The sequence below is a fragment of the Callorhinchus milii genome, unplaced genomic scaffold (assembly GCF_018977255.1).
Source record: "Callorhinchus milii isolate IMCB2004 unplaced genomic scaffold, IMCB_Cmil_1.0 Scaffold3, whole genome shotgun sequence".
NCBI lineage: Eukaryota > Metazoa > Chordata > Chondrichthyes > Chimaeriformes > Callorhinchidae > Callorhinchus > Callorhinchus milii.
Genome location: NW_024704744.1, coordinates 36,881,800 through 36,907,594, shown reverse-complemented (window position 1 = coordinate 36,907,594; position 25,795 = coordinate 36,881,800). Strand labels below are relative to the sequence as shown.

At 41.5% G+C, this 25,795-nt stretch overlaps 2 protein-coding genes across 3 annotated transcripts in view; both read right to left on the bottom strand.

Annotated features, from left to right (window-relative positions):
• The window catches only part of dse (dermatan sulfate epimerase), a 43,425-nt gene extending 35,939 nt beyond the window's left edge, over positions 1–7,486 (bottom strand). Inside the window, exon 1 of one of the 2 annotated variants that reach the window (XM_042333338.1) lies at positions 7,396–7,486. The gene's annotated coding sequence lies outside the window, so the exon portion shown is untranslated. The remainder of the gene's footprint in view (positions 1–7,395) is intronic. The other variant, XM_007899637.2, reaches the window with a different exon arrangement.
• A 13,045-nt stretch (positions 7,487–20,531) lies between these two features.
• Positions 20,532–25,795, bottom strand: part of nt5dc1 (5'-nucleotidase domain containing 1) — a 265,220-nt gene continuing 259,956 nt past the window's right edge. The window contains exon 13 of the mRNA XM_042332983.1: positions 20,532–21,946. Within this exon, the coding sequence (XP_042188917.1) occupies positions 21,828–21,946 (119 nt within the window). The 3' untranslated portion in view covers positions 20,532–21,827. The remainder of the gene's footprint in view (positions 21,947–25,795) is intronic.

Here is a 25,795-nt window from a genome sequence, read left to right as displayed (position 1 = left end):
AATAATAAGTATTAAAAGTTTGTCAGAAAAAGATGATCTTCATGCTGTCCACCACCGCAATGTCACAGAACCCAAATCCCCAGTGAAGAATTGTATCACTGGAACTAATTGTTGTTACTTCAAACATTAAGGCTGTTAAGCAGAAGTTTCGGTGGTCAAAACCTTAAGGTTACTGAGCATTCAATTTACCACTTCAGGTAGTCCTTCAGATAGATGTTTATCAGACCAACATCCTTACCTTTACGAGATAAGTTGGATATAAATAAATCAAATGCCTACAGCCTGGAACACAACAACCTTTGCATTAAAGGACACGTAGCAGTAAGTGGCTCACAAGAGAATAATAAAGTGGAAGAGAGAAATACGACACTGCCCCCTCCACACAAAAATGCACACTTAACTGACCTGAGGGGCAGAAAAGCTTACATTATTCATGCCATTTCAGGTACACATTCCTTAAAATGGGCTTACGATTCAGGTCTATACCTGTTGAAATTACATCAGGGATTACCAGTCATTCCGCTCTGTGCCTTCAAAATTAAAAGGTCATAAATCATCAAATGAAAGAGAACACTTCTTATCTACCTAGATAAATATTGATGTTGGAAAGTTGGATGTACTCAAGAGCCTGAGAAATGTAGTGTTATCCAACATCAATCTAACTATTCACAAAAAAGTACTGCCCATAAATCAGATGTAACCTGCAGTGCACACTTGAACAATATCAGATTTTTTTTGTTCTTTTTCTAGGTAACATACTCTAAAGGCTGCAATCACTGTAACTGGAGGCACTGAGGCAGTGATCTATCTGTCTGTGCAAATTATTGTCTCTGGGCAGAAGTGGCAGAAACATTACAGGTGTGGAAGGTCTAAGTCAGGCCACAGAGGTGGGAGCCTCTTACTCAAAGTGAGAACTGGTATCCAAGTAACAGATAAAATTCAGTATTTTAAGTCTTCACTAATATTTTTAGGAAATATGGAAGAATGAAATCAGCCAGGGATCCTGCTCCTGATTGATAGCCAATGATCCCTGCTGATAGGTCCATGGGTGGATTCACAAGGTCACCAAGAGGAGCTTAGATGATCTAATAAACTGATGGATCAGGCTCAATGAGTTGCATGGTCCCTTCTTCTTTTCCTATGTTTTCTTAAGCAGGCCCATTTGATCTAATATTTTCAGAAAAGCCACCAACCATCCTCCCATCAAAACATCAAGCTCTCTTTTTTAAAAAAAGAATGAGTCCAATGTCCTGGCTTCAACCATCGTTCCTGGTAACAAGTTCCAGTCATCAATCGTCTTTTGTGCAAAGAAATGCTTCATGGTGTCTATCCTGCACTTCAACAACAATTCGTATAGGAAATGTCATGTCAGAAGGATACCTCAAAACACTTCACACAGTAGCCTGGATCAAGCTTGTGGGAGGGGGGTGTGGGGGAGGAGAAGGTAACCAAAGCACGGTCGAAAAGATGAACTTGTGCCCTCTTGTTCTGCTGCCTTGGCGTATATAAACATATTGTTTTGGGTTTACCATCTCAAATGCCTGAGCATGTTCAAGCTTGGCTGTGATGCATTTCACAATCAAATGACTTGCTGTCATGTACCCTCCAGGCTGAGAGATGAAGTAATAGCAATGGAGGAATGCCTGTGCCTGTGAAACTCTAGCTTGGCTCATTCAGGGGGAGTACCAAGGAGAAAACTGGCAAAAGCACAACTCTGTTGGCTTAACAAAGCAATTTTCCACATCATGTATCATGTATTTTTAACAGAATCCCATCAGCACTAGTTACTCAGCCATATTTTTAAAAATATTTAAATACCTGCAAAGATGATGGCTAACTTAGTTTTTGCTCTTCCAGCCAACATTTGTGTACTGTTTATTCTTTTTTGTTAAATTGGATTAAGTTCAAGATTTTTATAAGAGTTATTACGACAAGGGATACCAAAAATAATCAATACTAGATCTTAAAAAGGAATCAGACAAACATCTGAAAAGAAAAAGTATAACGGTATGGAGAAAAAGCAGGGAGATGAGACTACAACAACATGCAGTGATAGAGCACCTTTCACACAAGATAATGTCTCAAAGCATTTCACAATGGTGGGGTTGGACATCAAGCAAGGGGGAAGGGGGAGGTCATCATAGACCAGGTGAAAAAGATGTTTAAGGTGGGATTTAAATCTAGAGAGGGGCAGAAATATAGAGGCAAGGGGTTCCAGAGGAACCCAGAAGAGACAAATAATCAGAGACTAAACCGAGAAATATTAATAATAATATTGCATTTGATGTAAAGCTTTTCACATTAGGAGGTTATGTCACAGCTCCTCATAGGATTTATTGTAAAGTGTAGTGACTGCATATTGTGTGTTCCCTGAACCGGCACTAATATGGTGGGATGTGTGTGGTGACAAGTTCAAAGATATCTCCAACCAGCCCAATGGCTGCAGCAATCAGCTTTGGATGAAACCATTTGAACAAAATCTGAAGGGGCAGGGGAAAGAGAACTGCTTATTCATGGCAGACATCAACCAAGACATCGCAGATGTAGAGTGTCCCACCTTGTGAGAATTACCACTTGTGATATCACGTACCACATCTCCTCACTCCTATAATGTGCTAATTCAGTCACTTGTATTAACTACTACAAAATATCACAGAAACAAGCTGGGTTCAAAGGATGGGTTTTGCTGAGGTTTATCAGCTCCCAACATTACATTTTCATAAGCAAATTGGTTGCATGATACACTTCAGCTCAGAAAGGGCAGGCAGAAAACCTGCTCCCTGAGCTCCATTTGCCCACAAAAGATGCAGTCACTATACTTTAAAGTATATCCTGTGAAGCGATTTGACACATTCTCACGACATGAAAAACGCTGAATCAAGTGAGAGGAATATTATCACTATTTATCTCTTTAACTGATTGCCAGGAAATTTATGAAAGCAGCTTGCGGTGTCCTGTCTTGTGCATATCTCAGCACTCTGCTTTACTCTGTTCCCACACTCAACCACCGGATAAGAGCTATAGAGGCCAGAAGGTTCTTGGCACCTAGAAGACCAGAGGACACTGAAGGCCAAACAATGCTGGTCAAAAACAGAAGCTGAAAAGAATAGACGAAGACAGGATAAATTATATGGTTAAGCCAATCCAAGCACAAGTTTTAATCGTCTCTGTAGATAGCAGTAAGGCAAATGAGGAAGCTAACAAGTTCCAGGCTTGATGCCTTGGGAGACAGTCAGTTTATTAAGGTCCAGTAATTGAAAACTAATATACCAGTGATACTATTTCAAAATTGAGCTTACATCAATCTTTATTATTTTTATGTATTTCCTATTGTGCAATGCTCTTCACGAAAATATCAGTGTAAATGGAGCTTCAGCAGTGGGGAAAGCTTTGGGGAACATAAAGTGCATCTCTTCTATGGTACCCTCAGGAACATCACCTTGTGGGGTTTTGCCCACAAATATACAGTCAATTCAATTTACAGTATATTCTTTGAAGCACTTTAAGATGTCTCAAAGACGTAAAAAAGTGCTATATCAAATGCAAAGATTATTATTATTATAAAACCTCATCTCCAACCCAAGAACATCTGTGAACCAAGTTCTTGTAAATTGGCATGATGTTCGGGGATTCCCTACAGTTGATGCCTTTTATATTCTAAGGACTTTTTTCAGTTTTGAGGCACAATTTCTACCACAGTTTTCCTGACAAAAGACAAAGATAATACATAAAAAAAACTAAAATTACAAATGTTAACTTGTGAGTCGTATGTCACATCTAAGCTTCTGGAGAGTCAAATAAACATTATTTTAATAATAAACTACGACGACAACAATTTCCTACACTCTTACACTTTCAGAATTCCGTTAAACAAAGGCTGTGGCCTCTGAGGCTTTGCCTCAACGTGGTGAGCGATTTTGCTTTCATTATTTTTCTATAATTGTAAACACAGCTGAGACAGACTCCCTCAAGTGTGACTCTGGGTGACATAGAGGCACAGGTTCTGTCCTTCCCACGACATGTGTCAGCACAATTTGTTCATGATGAACGTGTTGTCATGTCCCTAGCAATGATACTCCAATTTCTTTAATTCACATACTGTTTATGCAATGATGACAAAATCAGAATGATGCAAAGCACAATGTGCAAGGGTTATCTTGGTCTTACTGAGTAGGGCCAGTGATCTATATTGGAATGCATCATGTGAGTTGTGTAAACCACATGTAAAGCTTTTCTATTATGTGAGCTGTTGAACAATACATTAAGGATGGACTTGTTTATATAGCTAATAGGCAGTACTAAAAATGCTTTCATTTTTTATTATACAATTATTGTTTCCTCTATTTCCTCTAACACGTGATTTACATGACTCACATAATGGACCCTGGAACAGATTTATGTTACACAGAAATATATGCTGGTGTTTTTTTTCCCACATGCTAAAATACAAGCGCTTTATTTCAAATAATATAATAATCGTTGCAATTGATATAGCTCCTAATCATGTTGCTCCACTGGCTCCCCATCACTCAGAGGATACAATTCAAGATCCTGGTCTTCACCATCAAGGCCTCCCTATTTCTACGACCTCCTAATTCCTTACCAACCTGTCTGCTCCATCTGTTCAGCAGGCTCCAGCCTGCTTCCCGTCCCCCGCCTTGCCCACCCCACCATTGGCGGGCAGGCCTTCAGCCTCTCTGCCCCCACCCTCTGGAACTCTATCCCACAGTCCCTCCACCACGCCCCCTCCCTTGCCTCCTTCAAGACCCATCTCAAGATCCTTCTCTTTGACCTTGCCTTTGATCACCCTTCTACTCCTCCCACGCCGCCCCTCCACCCCTCCTAATCCCAACCACCTGCTCGGGTGCAGATCCCTGACTGTCCAGCACTTTAGGACGTCCTCCTGACGTGAATGGCGCTATACAAATGTAACTTGTTGTTGTTGTTATTGTTGTTGAGAAATCTCAAGGCGCTTCCTTCACAGGATTTTACTGTGAAGTCCAGTGACAGTGTGTTTTCAGGCGAACTGTAATTTCAGGATGAATTTAACAAGACACCGTCTCCGAACAGCACTGTTTTATCTGGTTTGGACTATTTTTCCCACAGCAGTCGGTTACCCTTAACACAGCTTGCTTTGCATTGCAAACGGGTAACGAAGGGGTTAAACGTTCCAGATAGTTTCAGCTTATCCCAAGTGTTGGCAAATACAAAAAAAGACGCCTCGGAACGCAGGGTTTCTCTGGCTATTTTCAAGAGCTCTCATTGAGATCAAGATGGGAGATTTAATTGTTCTGGCGACTGCAGTTCCATCACCCGAAGCCCTATTAAAGCGATCACTGAACCCACTTTGTGCCCCTAAATATTTTGCCACAGAGAGTAAAAGACATGTTCCTGCCAGTGATACCCCCAACCCTTAAAACTTTCTGAAAGTTTTTAAGTGACTGGAGTTAAGCTGCTGGTGGGTCCCACCATCAGACCCAGATAGAGCTGCTTTTCCATTCTGACCCCACAGACAGAGACACAGACGGAGACACAGAGACACAGACAGACACAGAGAGAACACAGTTGCCAACACATGTAGTAATCATAGAAAAGCAAAAGCCATCGACACAAGGCGATGCAAACACAGGAGGTTAGTCCCTGGTGCCCTCTCTGTTCCCTGGTTCCCTTCACACACGTATTGTGGACAAAGACTTTACAAGACAGACCAGAGCCAACCACAAGCCCCAGCTCTCACCCCCCCACACTACCCCCTCTCCCCCACACTACCCCCTCTCCCCCACACTACCCCCTCTCCCCCACACTACCCCCTCTCCCCCACACTACCCCTCTCCCCCACACTACCCCTTCTCCCCCACACTACCCCTCTCCCCCCACACTACCCCCTCTCCCCCACACTACCCTCTCCCCCCCCCCCCCCCCCACACTACCCCCTCTCCCCCCACACTACCCCCTCTCCCCCCACACTACCCCTCTCCCCCACACTACCCCCTCTCCCCCACACTACCCCTCTCCCCCACACTACCCCCTCTCCCCCACACTACCCCCTCTCCCCCCACACTACCCTCTCCCCCACACTACCCTCTCCCCACACTACCCCTCTCCCCCACCACTACCCCCTCTCCCCCACACTACCCCCTCTCCCCCCACACTACCCCTCTCCCCCACACTACCCCCTCTCCCCCACACTACCCCCTCCCCCCACACTACCCCCTCTCCCCCCACACTACCCCTCTCCCCCACACTACCCCCTCTCCCCCACACTCTCTCCCTCTCCCCCACACTCTCCCCCACACTCTCCCCCTCTCCCCCCACACTTTCCCCCACACTACCCCCTCTCCCCCCACACTCCCTCTCTCTCCCACCCCCTCTCCCCCCACACTCTCTCCCTCTCCCCCCACACTCTCCCCCTCTCCCCCACACACTCTCCCCCTCTCCCCCCACACACTCCTCCACATCACTTTGTACTTTGCAACCTGCAAACTTATTTGTTTAGGGACAATGTGGTGGGGGTGTGGGGGTGTGGGGGTGTGGGGGGGGGATAGGAAACTGACCTGATCTCACTCTGTCACCCCCCCCCCCCCCCCCACCCCCAAAAAAGAACCCTAACCCTGTCCACGTTTTAACTCGTTCCCCACTGAGAGAGATCGGGACACACAAAAGCAGCGGAGAAGGGGAACAACTAACATCCCCCTCGGGGTGTGCTCATTCCCTGTACACTCAAGACATCGCCTCTGAGATCGCGCACTGTATCCCTGTCCTCTCCCCCTCTCCCCTCCTGTCCTCCCTCTCCCCCTCTCCTCCCTCTCCCCCTCTCCTCTCCTCTCCCCCTCTCCCCTCCTCTCCTCCCCTCCCCTCTCCCCTCCTGTCCTCCCTCTCCCCTCTCCCCTCCCCTCGCCTCTCATCTCCCCTCTCCCCTCTCCTCTCCTCTCCTCTCTCCTCCTCCCCTCTCCCCCTCTCCTCCCTCTCCCCCTCTCCCCTCCTGTCCTCTCCCCTCCTCTCCCCCTTTCCCCTCCTGTCCTCCCTCTCCCCCTCTCCCCTCCTCTCCTCTCCCCTCTCCCTCCTCTCCTCTCCCCCTCTCCCCTCCTCTCCCCCCTCTCCCTCTCCCCTCCTGTCCTCTCCTCTCCCCCTCTCCCCTCCTCTCCTCCCTCTCCCCTCCTGTCCTCTCCCCCTCTCCCCTCCTGTCCTCTCCCCTCTCCTCCCTCTCTCCTCTCTCCCCTTCTCCTCTCTTGTACTTTTCATAATAAACGAGAGAGAGAGAGAGAGATCCCGTCTGTGATGCAGTGAATATGTTCCCAAACACACAGAGGCACAACACGTTGGAAACAGCCAGCGATCCCCCCACCCCTCCACCCCCCAACCCCCAATTGCATTTCTCCCCCCAATTCCTCTTACCTTTTCCTTTCCGATACGAATCCCGAATGGATACGAATGTCCAAGATCCATGGGAATGGGAAGGGAAGGGTTGTTTTGTGGTTGGGGTGGGGGGTGGGGTGGGGTGGGGGTGATGGAGCTTCAGGAGGTGGGAGTCAAGAAAAGCCCCAGTTTGGAGGTTTGGCTTCTCCTGGATGGCCACATTTCAGTTGACTGTGTGCAGCAGCTCCCAGTCCAGTGCACTTCTCTCTCTGGGAACTTCTTCAGTGAAAACGACAACGTCACTTGAGATGTCTGTCTGTCTGTCTGTCTGTCTGGGAGAAGGAGGGGGTATGAGGACTGGGGCAGGACACCACCAAACTCCCCTCCAAAGAAACCCAGCAGCTGAGACCAGTGCAGAGATCTGCCTCCTCTCTCTGCAACGTTGCAGCCTCCAGCTTTACTCTGGGTTGTAAGAGAGAAAAAAATATGCACTGGATCTCAGCACTCATAACTCAACACCAGACAAGGCTGTCAGGGGAAAAGGGGTGGTGGGGGGGGGGAGGAAAGTTGAAGTGAGTTCCTGTGCTTGAGCAAAGAGGAATTGAAACTCTGGCAGATGGGGAGAAAAGTTTAGTTTAGATGCTGTATTCTAAATTAGCCACTGATTTTTTGTTTACTATTCAGTGGCACAAAGCCATGGTTTATGATCCCCAAGTAATCATTTACCATTGTAAATGGACTTCAATTACAACTTGCCATGCACACTACAAGAGAGTTTGGGGTTTCGGAGTTTCCTTGAAGGCGTGGTTTTGGTCACTTGGGATGTTTGATTCAGAGGATGTAAATAGTTTTAATAATTTGTAACCAGCAACAATAACAACTTGGCCCTTCACAGGGGCAGCATCTCAGAGCGCTTAAAGCAAACATGTAAATAAAGTAAAAATGTGAAATCATACCAGATTTCTTTTTGAAAAAAACATAGCAGGATCTGAACAGATAAATAGGTGATACTATCGTTTGAATATGACTTGTCATTAGTACTGCTTATTCACAAGATAGTCGTCTGACTCAGATTAAGCTAGGCAAGTATTCCATGAATAAGATCAGAAAGGGCATTTTGCATACAAATTACAGTCAATCCACTTTACAGTATACCCTGTGAAGGACTTTAAGACATCTCAATGACGTGATAAGGTGCTGTATCAAATGCAAGGATCATTATCACTTAAGCCTTGAAAGAAATGGGGACTTTGTTTTTCACCTTATAGAGATAGCCAAGATTTTAAATAGGGTTGAAAAGTAAACTTTTAATAATGCTTTCAAATACACCAGACCACATGATTGCGGTTGCAAAGAATTATTTCAGGACAGACATCAGGAAGTATTTTTTTACCCAGAAAGGTAATAATAATAATCCTTGAATTTGGTATAGCGTCTTTCAAATCACAAGGACGTCCTCCTGACATGAAAGGCATTATGCAAATATAATTTTATATTGTATTTCTTAAAGTACTTCACAGGATATACTGTAAAGTGCAGTGACTATGTATTTTGTAAGTGAACACAGCTGCCAATTTCCAATACAGCAATGTCCCACAAACAACCACGAATGACCAAAATTATTTGGGGGATTGTTGGCTGGCCAGGACACTGAGAGAAAGCCTCTTCTCTTTTCAAATCATGCCACGGAATTTGGACAGGGTAATTAATGACTGAAAAGGGTTACCAGGAAGGGTGACTCAGGTAAGGATGCTGGACTCATTTAATAAACAGCCTGATATTCCCAAAGGAAGGAAACAAATGGGCCGAAAACTCAGCTCTTTTGTGATCTTAAGGCAATTCTACTTAAAGAGTGTCAGAACTGGAATTACTCACTGGATCTTTTCCCGTCAACAGTTTATGCGAGAAAAGAACATGTACTAACAAGTGTGGTTGAGTCATTTACTTTTGAAAGAATTCAAAGAAAAAAATCTCTGAATGAAATAGTCCAGCAACTATAAAACTGTGAACAACCAAGACCTACTTCAGGTGTATTCCACAACAATTTCAGGCAAGAGTAGATCATCAGTTAACTCAGCCTGGCTGTTTAATTTCGCATAGGATTTCTTTGATGTTAGGTTGTGTCTCAGTAGGTTCAAGCTAGTTGAGGTTCAAGTCCTATCTTGGGCCTCAAGAACATAGTTCAGGCTGACACTCTAAGGTAATAACATATTAAATTCCCAGTTCAGAAGGATGTTAAATTTCCAAATACTGTATTCAACAAAAAACTTGCATTGATTATAGTGCTCTTCATGTAGGGTATTGTCTCAGAGCACTGTGCAAAGATTGGTTCATACAGTCCTTTTTTTTGGAAACTCATCCCCATGTTTAAGAGTATCCAAACCACACTGAGAGCTCTACATATGTATACCACCTACACATGGAAATTGCCCTGTGTGCAGAATAAAATGTACACTCCCTCCCTGGACAATACATCCTGCTTAACCTGGGAGTATGAGGCCAGGTTGGCAAGAGCCAAGATTTGGGGACCGCAGAATGTACATTGGATTACTGCTGAAGTCTGACCAGCTAAAACCACAAAGCTTGTCATTGAAAACACAGTATGAAAGCTTCCTGCTGCTTGATCGCCAGACTTGTTGAGCTACCCATTAAGGTTTTGGCTTACAAAGGTTAACACAAACTGAGTGGGATAAAATTCTCCCCCCAGTGACCGATCTGTCCCTTCAAAACCTAATGATGAGTCAAGCTGGCTGGTCTGTCATCAGCAATGCCCGGGAGTACTGCAGACCCTTTCATACAATATATATTTGTAATATACAGATAATTCATAATCAAAGGGAGTGTTCTAACTAACAATTCTCCAAATGAATTGGTCATTTTCATTGTTGATATTTGTGGGATCTTGGTATATGTAATTGGCTCTTTGCCTGCAAAATACAATCACTATAGTTTACAATATATTCTGTGAAGCACTTGGAGATGTCCTCATGATGTAAAAGGCATTATATCAGGCATCCTCATGAAGTGAAAGGCGCTATACAAAATGTAATGTGTTGTTTGTTGTTGTCAAATGCAGGATTATTTATTATTATAATTCCAAAAAAAATTCACCAAATTTAACAATAATTATCTTTGAGGCAATTTGGCATGATAAAGTGCTACAAAATACAAGTTCTTTCTTTTGATGTGTAAAGCATTAAATTTAACACATTGCAATCTGTTTGGTTGACAGGAACTTATCTAGTTCCTTTTCTGAACTCTGACGTTTCAAATTTCACAATATGTGTTGGACATCTGATCGGCTTGTTTTTCATCTTTTTTTTTACTAAAAGTAAATGTCTCACGTGTTTCCTAATCCTTATTTCTTTTGCTATCTTTATTTTGAAAATAGACAGACATTACACTTTGTAGTATTTCCTGTGAAGCACTTTGAGATGCCTTTCTGATGTGATAAGTACTACATCAAATGCAAAGATTATTATTGTTATTAGAGTAAATCTACAAGGTCACCTCTGAGATATGTCTTTGCAATCCTAAATATCCCAAGCATATTTATCTTTGCTCATAGCTCATTCCTCTCATGCTAGTAGTCAGTTTCATTGCTCTCTTCTGGACCTGCCTCTGGGATCCAATTTATGTTGCAGTGATCAGATGTGTATGCAGCATGACCAGAGCCCTGAGCAACTTGGACATGACATTTGATGATCTGATCTCAAATGATTTGGTGTTCTAAGAATCCCTCTTTGCCTTGATTATTTCTAATTCAGTGTTTCAACGGTGTGACAATAAATTGAAAGATGCCCTTTGGTCTCTTTCTGTTCGACCCTGAGCTATCCTTTCTCCCTCATATCCGCGCCACAACTGGCACCGCCTTCCATCACCTCCGGAATATCGCCAGACTACGGCACTACCTCACCCCTCACGCTGCTGAAACTCTGGTCCACGCCTTTATCACCTCAAGGCTGGACTATGGGAACTCTCTCCTCGCCGGCCTTCCCGGCATCTCCCTCCACAAGCTGCAGGTCATTCAGAACTCTGCAGCTCGTGTACTGTCCCGCACCAGGCTTCGGGACCACATACTCCCACCCTCGCTCGCCTCCACTGGCTCCCCATCCCCCAGAGGATCGAATTCAAGTTCCTCATCCTCACCTACAAGGCCATTCACGGCCTTGCTCCCTCCTACCTCTCTGACCTACTATCCCCCTACCTACCTGCCCGTACCCTCCGTTCCTCTGGCTCCAGTCTGCTCCACATCCCCTGCCCCAACCGCCCTACCATCGGTGGTCGGGCCTTCAGCCTCTCAGCCCCTAGGCTCTGGAACTCTATCCCCCAGTGCCTTCGCCGCCTCCTCCCTTTCCTCCTTCAAGGCCGGTCTCAAGACCTTTCTCTTTGATCGTGCCTTCAGCTCCCCTCTCGACTCTCTACCCCCTCCTCGCTTCCTCCCTTCCCTCCCCTCACCCTGACCATTTCCCCCCTGCTCGGGTCCTGACCCAACTGTACAGCGCCTTGGGACGTCCTCCCGACGTGAAAGGCGCTCTATAAATGGAATCTTGTTGTTATTGTTGTTGTTGTTTTAAAAATTCCCTTGATAATTTCTATTTCACCCATGGAGTACAATTGTCTTATACTTTTGCTTTCTAATTTAAAACTGAGCAATTTCTTTTATTGAATTCCATTTGCAGGTCATTTGTGGCTTATTCTGATTCCACAGTCTCTCTTAACCTCACATCATCTGCAAATCAAAATATCTGGCATTGATACTGCATAGCATTGATACATATAAAAGCGACATGGGAGGTTCTGGCACAGACCTTTCCCTGATACACCACCATGCAATATTTTGGTTCACTCCATCCCACAGTGCCTTCGCCTCGCTTCCTCCCTTGCATCCTTCAAGGCCGGTCTCAAGACCCTTCTCTTCGACTGTGCCTTTGGTCTTCCTCCCACCTCTCTCCTTCCCTCACCCCTACACCATCCTTCCCCCATGCTCGGGCCCCGACATCTGACTGTTCAGCGCTTTGGGACGTCCTCCCTACGTGAAAGGAGCTCTATAAATAATTTTGTTGTTGTTGTTGTCAGAGGAATATCAGCACTTGTGTTTGGGATGAGATGCACTACAATTTTCCAAAACAGGAATGCATTTGAATATTCTTACAATATATACTTGCAATATAGCCTCCTCTCTTGTATTTGTTTGGGTGTAAGTTTGATTTGATTAGGAATGTTTTCATCTCTGACAACGGGAACGCTAATCCAGCAGGAATACAGTCAAAACACTGACTGTCCAACTCCTTGGGATGTCCACCCAATGTGAAAGGCGCTATACAAATGTAATTTTGTTGTTGTTGTTGTTGTTGCATGGGCTTAAGACCCACATCTGAACTCAAAGACCAACCTGACACTCCAGTTTCAATGTTGTGAAGTGTTGTATTGTCAGAGAACCTGGCTTCAAATTAATCCAAAGCACCATCTTCAATTCAGTTGGTTAATAGATCAGTGACACTCCCTGGAGTTTCTTCCAATGTCCTATCCAACAATTCTCCAGAACTAATTGACCATTCACCTCATAGCTGTTTGTGTGATCTTGCTGGTGCAAATGACTATCATATTTGACTGCAAAAATCACTTCACTGTATTTACCTGTGATGTGTTTCAATGTAATGAAGTGCTATATGCATTCTTATATTCTTGAATTTGCTGCATTATCATACTTTTTGGTACCATATCATGTCAAAATATTTCACTGGAGAAACTGAGTAGAATGCAAGTCTGACATTATCTCCCTCCCATTGGAAGAGTATTTGGATTAATGCATACAAATCCTCTCACAACACTGGACTGTAGATAATCCAGATTAAGATTTTAAAATCTATCTCACACTAAAATTAATTTACCAAAACTTCACAAGGTCAATGCAGAATTGCTTTCCATACAAAGTTTATTTTACTCACTGTCTTAAACCACTTAGCTTTTATCTCTAAAGATTGCAACATGAGCACATGACTATTTTTGGGTATCACGTGAATGCTCATAATGCTTAAGTTTTACAGGGAAACTTTAAAGGAGAGGTTTCCTTTTATCAATCACCTTAATATATAATTCCATCCAAATATATGAACTAAATCCGATAAAATCCATTTGAATGTGGGTAAAGGGGTCTAAAATATATCATTGTAATTGTGTCACAAATAGCGAATCCAACTCACAAACAGTATCTCTTGCTGACCTCCATGAATTCTATTCCAGCAGTAGGTTGCAATCTAGTGGAAGTTCATGTAGTTTTCCTTGACACACTTTCAGCCACTATGCCCCAAAACACTGGAACTCTCTTCCTCAATCCCTCCACCTTGCCCCATCCTTCGCCATCTTCAGGTCGCACCTGAAGACCTTTCTCTTAGACCGTGCCTATGATAGTTTCCCTCCGAATCTGCGTTGTGCCATTGTCAAGAGCTCAGGGTCGCTGAGTCGGCACTATATGAATTTAAACATAAAGTTATTGTTGTTGTAGAAATAGGATGTCATTTTTGCATCTCAATACAAGTGAGATTTAGATTGAATTAATTTTCAGAAAAAGCCTTGAAAGGTTCAAGTAGAAGAACTGAACAAGACTCCATTTGATGTAGGAGATGGAGGAGTCACGTATCTGATTGATATCACATTTGTTGCTATTTGGAAATCCTATGATACATATCGCATTTTACAACTTTATTGTATTTGGATTCAGGAATTAGTTTACATCTTTGGAAACACATTTCAGGATAATTGATAAAATGGCACCAAAATTGCAATTTGTTATTGATAAAATAATCCTTGCATTTCACATTGGGAGAGCCAGACTGACACAATGTAGTTAAAATTAGACCAAATTCCAATTTATTTGAAGCATAATTGGAATAAATAGGTACTATCAATTTATTGTGTGCAAATCATTATGTCAATCCAGGGATAAACAGTCTTTGTCTTCTATTGTTGAGGGTACACCATGAGCTCATTCAATTTCCTTATAGAGGCATCTATCTCCAATAACGCCAACTTGCTCTTCATGTATAAGAATGACAGTATCTTATGTACATTATAAAGTAATTTACCAGTGTATTATAATCTACATGAAGCACAGTGAAATATAGAGTATTGGTGTAAAAATTGAATATCTACAAACAAGGGTTGCAAAAGCCTGGGTTAAGATGTGACTTATTGTTTAAGATCTGTGGTGAAAATGGAACACATTTTTATCTTTTCACAATGTAGACTTATTGGCATTTCTGACACGATCTAAAAAATGAAATTGCTGGGAAATGTACATGGATTTCAGGATGCATGAAAGGCTGTTGATCTAAAAGGAGATAAAGCTGTCTGAGTGATGTTTATTCTCCCTGTTGGCCTTTGATGCTCCAGAGTACTGTTCACTGATGCTAATCTCTCATTTTAGAATTGAAAATTGTGCAGTGTTAACTTTCAACTGTCCATTGTCTCTTCACAGAGGGAGATTATTGTGATGCTTGACAATTTCTTTTCAACTGGCTCCCCAATCTGTCCTGTAGATATGACCATTGATAGAAGGACAACAAAATGAATGGGAGACGGAGCTTTTTTTTGGTCAGCTGGGTGTCTGACACATGCGGCAACTCATCACAATGCTTCAGAGTATTCACACCAAAGCTGAGACTTCCATGCATGGAAATTCCAGAGATAGATTGTTGGAATGGAATTTGCACTGTCTCCTGGAGGGACGCATCCTATTTACCCAATTTCGGAAAGCATTAGGCACAGGTTGGCAAAAGGCAAGGTTTGCGGACCCCAGAATGTGTGTTGGGATACTGCTTGAGTCTAACCAGTGAAAACTGCATAGATGGCACAGCTGGCAAGCTTTCCTGCTGCTTGTCCAGCAAGGACCACCCTGCTGGTTAGGGCTTTGGCTTGCAGGGTTAACAGGAGCTGAGTGGGATGATTTTCTGCCCCCAGTGACTGATCTGCCCCAGGCTAGCTGTGCTGTCATCAGCAGTGCCCTCATGCTTTTGGTTGCTGATCGCACCCGTGTTGCTACAAGTGGGCATTAGATGTAAACCAAACGTTTCACAGAAGGGCACCTGGAGCTAGTTGCTGTGCTGTTTATAACAGATGGTTTTAAAGTGGTATTAGCGTGTCACCATGACCTGCATGTTTGCCGTGGATATTGTTTATATTTGAGAAGATGTAAGAAAAGGGAGAAAATACCTTTTAAAAGAGGGAGGCTCTCATTTAACAAAAACACACAGAAGCTTTGCATGAGGAGCAATGAAATGTTTACCCATGTCAGACTACCCGAATATGTTATGAATGAGAAAGTCACATGTGAATTATGGCCATCTTAAGATCAAGATGTTCCGATGTGCTATATGTTTAGTCCAGCCTGGACATGCCTAAGCAGTTCAGATGAGATCAGATGAAACCAATTACAGCTTTGAAAATTAAAGATGTTTTTGTGCAATATGACTTTTATCGACAATGACTGCCTTTATTTAATATTATTTACACTTGCTGATACAGATGGTGATAATTTGCAACAGGTTAAGCAGCATCTAAAAGGAAAGATAAGCAGTACTTGATTCCTTGTATCCTTTGAAATATTTCTATGGCTTTTAGGGTCGATTTTCCATCTTTATTCATCTATATTGGACTTTGTTTTTCTTTCAGAGATGTGTTGTCTTTCCAATTCTTTTCATTAATAAAAAAAACCTATTTTATTTTCTCTATTTAACATTCCCAAAAGATTTATTCCGACAGCTGCAACAATTAATTGAAATACTCTTCTTACACATTAAAATCCAGTTTGCATATGGCTATCAAGTGGATAAACAGATGTGCTAATGGCAAAAATGACAAAATAGAAAGTAACACTAGTCTTGCTTCCCCTGAGTGTAGGGAAAGTGTGGTCTGAGTGTAAATAAGAGCTGTAATCTTATGGAGCTGCCCTAGTTAAATGTCTTTAAATAAAATTGAAATTGCAAGCATATTAAGAGAATCATTTTGAAAACTTTAAATATGTGATCACATACTGGCATATACTGGCATTTTTCAACCTCCCCCATTGCAAATTTTAGTTTTTTTAAATTAAATTCTATTTTTCTGCATAGAGAAATGTGGAAACCTGTAGCTTAGTGGTTAGAGGACTCGCCTCACAAGCAAGAGGACCTGGGTTTAATTCCCAGGCAGGGCGAAATGTTGGGTAAGTTTCCTTACTCCATATGCCTCTGTTCACCTAGGTAAGTAGGAACCTGGTTGTTAGTCGATTGGTGTATTGCTTTTCCGGGGGTAATAATCCCTTAAAAAAATTGTGGTCACTCAATCCACGATTGTTTGTGGGACACTGTAATACGCAATTAGCTGCTGCATTATGCCCGCAAAATATACAGTCAATTCACTTTATATTCTGTATATTCTGTGAAACGCTTTGAGACATTCTGAAGATGTGATAAGGTGCTATATCTAATGCAGGGATTATTATAATTATTAAATGTCAGTGTTAGGGGATGAACAATTTTTCCCTTTGGCACTTAGTTATATGCACTTTCAAGTTTGCCAGTCCATTTGGGGATTGGGGATTTGAAGCTGTATTACAAACATGATTTTGTTAAAGCGGAGGGGGGCACTGATTACAATCTGATAATAAAAGTAAAAATAATAACAATCCTTCCATTTTATGTACAATACCAGTTTACATTTTTATAGCGTTTTTCATGTTTGGAGGACTTCTTAAAGTGCTACATTCCATTTCTTCGACAGAAAAGTGAAAGTCAATAATATCTTTGTTTCCTAACTGCACTAAATACATTGTAAATTGCATGCAACTCATGACTCAGGTTGACAGCTAGATGTGAATTAAAGGCAACACATTGAATGGTAAATAACTGGCAATTTCAGCTAGTAATTCAGTCAAGATTTTCCAATATCATTTACCTTTGAATCTCGAGATTGAATGACAGCTTTTAACTAAATTTCAGCAGGCATTTACTGTTATATAATAAATAACAATTGAGTAAAATAAACACAATGTCTTCTTAGCATTTGAAAGCAATAAGATCAGTGAAGTAGCAAGGCTGATGAGCTGTCACACAGGACCAAGGCTAATACTATTCCTTGCAATGCTCACTCTAAGGCTAAGTGCATCAAGCAACAGGTACTGTATTAAGAGATTGGCTTTGGCAGAGATACACAAGGTTATACAAAGGTAGGCATTATTGAACAGTACAGATTCCAGATGAAAAGCAGACAGTGAAGCTCATTATTATCTGGTGTAAGATAATTTGTGTAACTGCAGGCTCATCTCAGAAGACAGGATGCTTTGATGAGGCTGGAGCAACTCAACCCTATCATTCATTCACAGGTCCATTAGAGATCATGCCTGGAGAGTATTGTAGGAAAGTAAAGCACTTTCACGATAGAAAACAAATTTGCTAATCATTTTTCTTGTTTGGGGAGCGGTATGAATTTTGAAAATATATTTTAAATATATTGATTGACTGATTGGATAAGGGAATTTATTTTGTTCAATGATACCAGAGGGAAAAATACTCAGGAGATACAAATTTTTACAAAACCTTAAAAAAGACTTTCAACACCTTTCAGTAAAAGTCTGGTTTCCATCCAAACATTCCACAGGGCTGCTCCCATGTAATCAGTTTCACATTTTCCACTCAATGGTTAGGGCAGGGTTATACTGAGAGTCATCGGCAATGTTTTTGGTAATAGTTTTTAGATGAATTGCTTTGTGCAGCTTCTGTTGAAGCCAGTTTTAATTCAAAGATGCTCATAAGTACTAATTTTGTTTAACGTATAAACATTCAGTGTAGTGTAAACCCCTCCGCGTATTTTGTTTTATTTAAATCCACTTTGAAATAAAACTGCTGATTTGCGTTTTCCGAAACTTCGCCTTTAAGCTGAATTACATCAATAAGAATGTTGCCAGACAACTTGTTCCAGTTTCAAATAAAGTGCATTTATTTAATTCATGACCAGCTTCGCGGTGCTGGGACTACTTGTGCAGATGTGTTAAAAGTGCAGTCACAATATTGACTTGTTTGGGTTTTATGCCAACCCAGTGGCTAGCATGGTACTGCTGAATTGCTATTACATGTTCATGTAAGATCATTCACTCAAGCCTAACTTAGGGTTTGTATACACAGACACAGCCAATTCAGTCTAAACTGCCCATTAAAAAAGGTTAAGCCAGTAATGTCAAAGATCTAAATACTGGAAAGTTTAAAGGAAATTTTCAAGGCGTTTAACCACATCAACAATTTTCAAAACCACAAATTATTTTTTTAAACTTTTTTTGAACCAAGTTCAGGTTCAAATGGAGAGGGGGATGTGACTGAATTTGAATTGTGTCAAAGTGAACCTTGGGTGGCTAACCAGAGTACAGTGGTCACCTCATACACAGGGTACTTGAAACCATCTGATGCACTACATGGTGTGGCATTAGGACCATAGAAATTTACAACACATTCTCTTAATTACCATTTGCTCCCATTTTGCACACTTCAAATCACCAAGCCAGTCAGGAACCTAGGTGTCTTGTACGACCCTCAACTGTCCTTTCTTCCCCACATCCAAGCCATGACCCCCTCTGCCTTCCGTCACCTCCGTAACATCGCCCAACTCCGCCACTACCTCACCCTCAGGCCGCTGAAACTTTTGTTCATGCCTTCATCACCTCCAGGCTCGACTATGCAAATGCCCTGCTTGTCGGCCTTCCCAACTCCTCCCTCCACAGGCTGCAGATAATCCAGAACTCTGCAGCCCGTGTTCTTTCCCGCACCAAACTCCGTGACCCCATCTCTCCCATTCTCGTGCGACTCCATTGGCTCCCTATCCTTCAGAGGATCCTATTCAAAATCCTGGTCTTCACCTACAAAGCCCTAAATGGTCTCGCCCCACACTACCTCAGCGACCTCCTAACCCCCTACCAACCACCTGTTCCCTCCGCTCAGCCGGCTCTGGCCTGCTCCACGACCCCCGACCTACCCGCCCCACCATTGGCGGGAGAGCCTTCAGCCACTCTGCCCCCAACCTCTGGAACTCCATCCCCCAATCACTCCGCCTCACCCTCTCCTTAGCCTCCTTCAAGTCACACCTCAAAACCCTCCTCTTCGATCATGCCATCGGCCACCCCCCCTTCCCCTTCCCCTCCGCTCCCTTCTCCCCCCTGACCCCAGCTTGGGTCTGAAATGCTGTACACTGTCCAGCGCCTTAAATTGATGCCCTGAAGTCACTGTCTCAACGGCCAGTGGAAATAATTTCTCCCTATCTCCTTTATCAAAACCTCTCATAATTTTAAAGACCCTGTCAAGTCAAGTCACCCTGCACGAGCCAGCATTATTTGTAACATCACATTTCCACAGCATATCAGGAAACTGGCTATATAACGTATTCTTTTTACACTTCATAGCTGCCAGTTGCCAAAGAGTATAAGGGCAGAGTCAGTCTTGAATAAAGAATGCTGGCTCTAATTAAGTAATAGGAACAAGCTTACAGTGTATCCTAACACATCCTTTGTGCTTATTAGCGTAATAATAATCAAACGCTCTGAGAAACTACCAGGTGTGGAGGATGCTATATGCATGCAAGTTGTTGTTCTTCAGACAATCTCCATTCTATGCCTTCTGTTACTCGCTTGCCAATAGTGGGAAATTCTCTCTGTATTTACCCATCATAAGTATTCATGATTTTGAAAATCTCCATTAAATCCCCATTAACCATTTGACAAGGATCTTCTACCCACAGAGTTGAAAGACTGCAGCAGGTTTCCTATACTGAAGATCCAGTGCCTTGGGATGTCCTCCCGACATGAAAGGCACTATACAAATGTTATTTTGTATTGTATCTTCAGTGAATGGTGGAATCTGCTGGATTCTGCAGTGGCAAAGGATGGTCTAATTAACTTTCCACTCATATGTGTTTTTTCATCCAGATTGAAAATAAAATAGGCTATGAAAGTGAAGAATTTTCTACCTTCTTTAAGTAATGGAAATAATGCTTACATTTGATACAGCACCTTTCATACCAGGAGGATGTCTCAAAGTCCTTCACAGGTTGTACTAAAAAGAGTCGTGACTGTGTTTTTGTGTGGGGAATGGCAATAACTGAAATGGTTACCTCTATTTGTAAGCTAAATGATCACTTAAGGTCCACATCAATTTTCTTTTTAGCTTTTATTGTAATGTATAAAACCAAAGATGAAGCTTATACTCACAGACTACATCCATTTGACAAAGTACATTGGAATCAGAACTAGAATTCACAATACCTCATTAAATTTCTCCAGATTTAGGCAATTTCTAGCAACTAGTACAGTAGATGCATCAAATTAGTAGATCAAGATTTTTTCTATCAGTAGTAAAATATCCCTTCAATAGAATTGTCTCTCAGAATTATTCACCAAATATTTAACACCAGTTTTAAGTTAAATATTAACATTTGTAATGTTTTTAATGTTTTGCTTGACAATTCATTTCTCTTTCTTTTGATGCTGCTGTCTCAAATTAATCTATTGCTGCTTTAAGCCTTTGCCCGTTACCTTGAAAGTGTCACGACATGCATGTAAATGATAAAAAACATCAGATTCCCTCATACAATAGGTGTCAAGCCGGGTTTCAAGAGCAATGAAAGGGATGCAGCAACAATACTAACACCAAACTGATATTTTACTTTTTATGTCACAAAGCGAACAGAATTAACAATTCCACTTCCCTTCATCCTCCCCAATTATAACCGACTGTAAAGAGCTAACTCTAATTTTATAGAAGTGATGCACACCTTTGTATCATACACCAGCTTATTTTGATGTCCCAATAGATACTCTGATCTCTTGTCACATCTTATTACAGTTGATGCCAATGAATTGAAACATGGATAAAAGAGAACAGTTTATCAGGTACATTTTCTCAGGGAACAACTTGTTTCCAGTGTATTTATTTGAATAAGTGGTAAGGTTATGCTGAGGGGAGGGGTCTGGATTTGCTCCCATTTGGCAAACATTTTTTTCTTTGATTACAGACATAATTGTGCAAATCACAACAAAGTGCATCATCTCGCTTGCCACTAGTGTGTGACCTCATTGTGACCAACGTGACAATCAAAAGTTTTACAAACACGCTTCACGAGGACAGTGTTCTTTTACCAAGGATAATCTGTTCAACAGAACGAGTTTTACTTCCATCACAGAGTGACAACCAGACTGGGATTGTACTTTAACCGATCAATGCTAATCTTACAATCAACACCTCTAAAGGAGACATAATAAAAACAAATGTATAACATTATGATAGACATTTAAAAAAAACAGTCATTATAGCTGATTCTAATGCACTTCAACAGTACAAAAACATCTCTCATGGAGGTAATGCACAGTAACTGCACTAGAGACAAAACATGTGTTGCTTGCAAAGGATTTTTGTTTTCTTTACAGGTTGAGGTAAAGATTCTTGCGTGCTTTATTCCGTTCTCGGCTCACTGGGCTTCTGCACGAGGCGGTCAGGGGGTCTTGGATAATAACCTGTAGATCTGGGTTTATCTGGACAGAACCTGGGGAATTTGTAGTCAAATGGCAGATCTGCAAAGCAAAGACAGCAAGATGAAGCACCTCGGGCTAATTTGATAGGAACCCTCCCTCCATTGTCATTAGTTTGTGTGGACAATGAAACACCCAGGCTCAAGATCATTATATCTTGATTTGTCTCACCCACTCACTCACTCTTTTCAAACTTGAAGGGGTACTGCACCTCATTTTTCTTTCATTTTTTAAAACAATGATATGGAACTATCATGGGAAAATATGCCAGCAAGGTGACTTATCAGATTCATTAAACCCGAATTGCAAATAGCAATCCTTACATTTGATATAACGCTTTTCACATCAGGAGGATATCTCAAAGTGCTTCACAGGATTTACAGTAAAGTGAAGCGACTATTGTTTCCAGGCATTGCTTCAAGAACTTCTGTATTTCTTTCCATTCTATCACATTGGAATCTTCAACCACACGAATGAGACTTGTCATCGATTCAATACAGCAATCTAATGTTCTGGGTTGTACATCTGACCCCAGCTATTTATGCTGTCGTATGTACAAGATCATCATGAATCTTATGTTTCATGGTGCTGTGTAATGTTGGACATTCCCATCATTTTCGATACTGAAAAACACTCATTGGAAAAAATGCAGGAGAAATAGTGCCTGTTTGCTGGAAAAAGTGCCTTTGCATGTGAACTGTGTACTCTCCAGGGAACTCCAAGTAAATGACACTGAACCACGAGAACTGAACTCTGACCTGAGATTCCTTTGGAATTAAGTAAGAATTTTTGTGGATTGGAGCGATGTATTTGGGTTCTCTAAAAGAGACACAATTTACGATCTTGCGATCTTGCGATCTTGAATTACTATTTTGCAATCTTGAATTACCATTTTTCCACTTCAACTTCACTGAAGCATTTTTTGTCTTGAGCTGTCTTTCAAGACAGTAATACTTAGTGAAAATGTATAAACTGCTTTAGGTAATTGCCTTGCAAATAATATCAAGAGGAACCTCTGTTTGCAGCTCTGGAGATAACCACTGGATGAGCAGATCGAGCTTTGAGATTTTCTGCCAGAAAGTAACATGAGAAGATGCATTCAACTATGCATTAAGCATACTAACTGCCTTTCAGAAATGGGATTTCCCACAGTCTTGTTTCCAAAGAAATTCAATTCCCCACATTGGTGAATAACTTACATTTTGTCTAAACAGAAAGTTAATGCTCTATGGTATGTACAACAGGCAGCCAAGTGATACTTCCTTTCATTGGAAGAAACAAAGAGGTTGATTAAGTTTTACTACAGTAATTTCTTAAGAAAAAAATACATGGATGTTGTTTGTGTTAAAAAAAATGAATGGCAACCAAACTGAACACTGAAAAAGCCTTCCAAGCTTTGGCTCTTTCAACACTACTCGCATTCCAGACAAAAATAGAGCCCAGATCCTTCTTGCATGACAACAGCCACAGTTATATCACCTGGAAGTTTCACTGAGACAATACCCTTTATCAACATGCTCATGTGTAAATACCTTGAGTTAAGTACTGTATAATTATCTGACTGCTGTAATGGACATGACAGAGAGCAACTTTTATCATCGCATCTAGTCAATGCGTCAAATATGTGGTGGGACCAGCCAGTTGTCCAGAATTGGCTCGGATTCCAGGAAAGCTGGTACCACTAATGTACATGCAGTGAAATCTGATGTCAACAATATAATAATTCTTGCATTTGATATTGCACCTTTTCACAGTGTCAAAACATGTCAAAACATTTCACAGGATTTCCTGTAAAGGGACGGTGACTGTATTTGTAACCGAACACTGTGGCTAATGCCCCAGAAAGAGCATGAAGTGAATGACCAATTTTATCTGGGAGATTGTTAGCCAGGATCCCAGAAAAACTCTCTTCCCTTTTCAAACTGCGCCATGAGATCTTTAATGTCAACCTAAACAGTCAGACTGAATAGTTTAACATCTAATTCAAAGGACGGCATCCCTGATGATGCAGCATACCTTCAGCAATGGATGGAGTGTCAGCTTGGATCATGATAATGGTCCACATTACAGTATTTGTGTTAAAAAGCACATCTCATGCATTGAAGAAGTTTCTAATAATAATAGTCCCTGCATTTGATATTGCATCTTATCATGTCTTCGCGGTGTTTCAAAGCACTTCACAGAATACACTGCAAAGTGAATTGACGGTATGTTTTGTGGGCAAAATGCGGCAGCCATTTGCGCACAGCAGTGTCCCACAAACAGTCATGGATTGAGTGACCAAATTATTATTATTTTTTTTTTTTTTTGAAGGGCTTATTAGCCCCCGGAAAAGTGATCCGCCAATCGACGAACAACTGGGTTCCTACTTACTGCTAGGGGAACAGAGGTGTGTGAAATAAGGAAACTTGCTCAATGTTTCGCCCTGGCTGGGAATGAGACGCTTGTGAGATGAGTACTCTAACCACTAAATTCCTCTATATCAAAGTTAGTCATATGTAAAAAGAATCATATGTAACATCGTTTGACATAAACAACAAATCTCGCACTGAAGTTTGGAATCTTAAGTGCTAAGCTAAACCTCTTCCAGCAATTTTGCACTTGCACCCTCTGTGACTCCGTGCCATTCACTCTGGCTGCTGCTAAGATGATCAGCTTGCTCTGCATTTACAACATTACCAATGGTCTCAATAGTCTCAAAATAAATAACAAGAGACCATTGTTAAGTCAGCATGCTATATCTGCTGCCCAGATATACTTACCAACTAGTACAGCTTTCTTTGCACATGCTCATTTTCACACCCTTGGCCAGAGTCCTACTTTTATCTGACTGTGTTCCAATTATTAAAGTGGCTTTTGCAATCACTGAATTTACAAGATTATACTGTTGAGCCAACTATTAATAATAATAATTATAATTGTTAGAATCTAAGAATCAATCTTAGAATCAGAAATTTACAGCACAGAATAAAGTCATTCGGCCATCATATCAGGGCTGGCTCTCTGAAGGAGCTATCCGTTTAGTCCCATTCTTCTGCTTTTTCCACAAACCTTTTTATAATAATAATCCTTTCATTTGATATAGCGCTTTTCACATCTTCTAAATGTCTCAAAGCGCTTCACAAATATACTATAATAATAATAATAATAATAATCCTTGCATTTGATATAGCGCTTTTCACGTCAGGAGGACGTCCCAAAGCGCTTCACAGAACACACACTATAAAGTGATTTGACTGTATATTTGTGGGCAAAACACAGCAGCCAATTGCGCACAGCAGTATCCCACAAACAGTTGTGGATTGAAGTGACCAATTTATTATTGTTTTGGAGGGATTATTATTGGGCGTATGGAGTAAGGAAACTTGCCCAAGGTTTTGCCCTGCCTGGAATTGAACCCAGATGTCTTGCTTGCAAGACGAGTGATCTAACCACTGAGCTACTGGACTCCACTGAGCTGCAGGACTGTCCCTTTCAGATATTTATTTAGTTCCCTCTTAAAATTTAATTTAGATTCCACCTCAACCAAGGTTCCAGCTCAGAGATTCCACACATTAACAATGCTCAGTGTAAACAAATGAAGCTAATCTTTCCCTTTGCTCTTTTGGTAATTACCTTAAATCTGTGACCTTTAGTTGCTGACTCACCAACCAGTGGAAATAATTTCTCCCTGCTTATCTTATCAAAACCCCTCATAATTTTAAAAACCTTGATCAATTATTAATAATAATAATCCTTGCATTTGATATAGCATTATATCAAATGCAAGGATTATTATTATTAATTGATGAAGATTACTATTACAGCAAAAATGTACCGAATGCATTAATTTTTTTTCTAACAAAATCATTTGTTTTAAAAGCCCAAAGCGACTACTATTTTGAATAATGG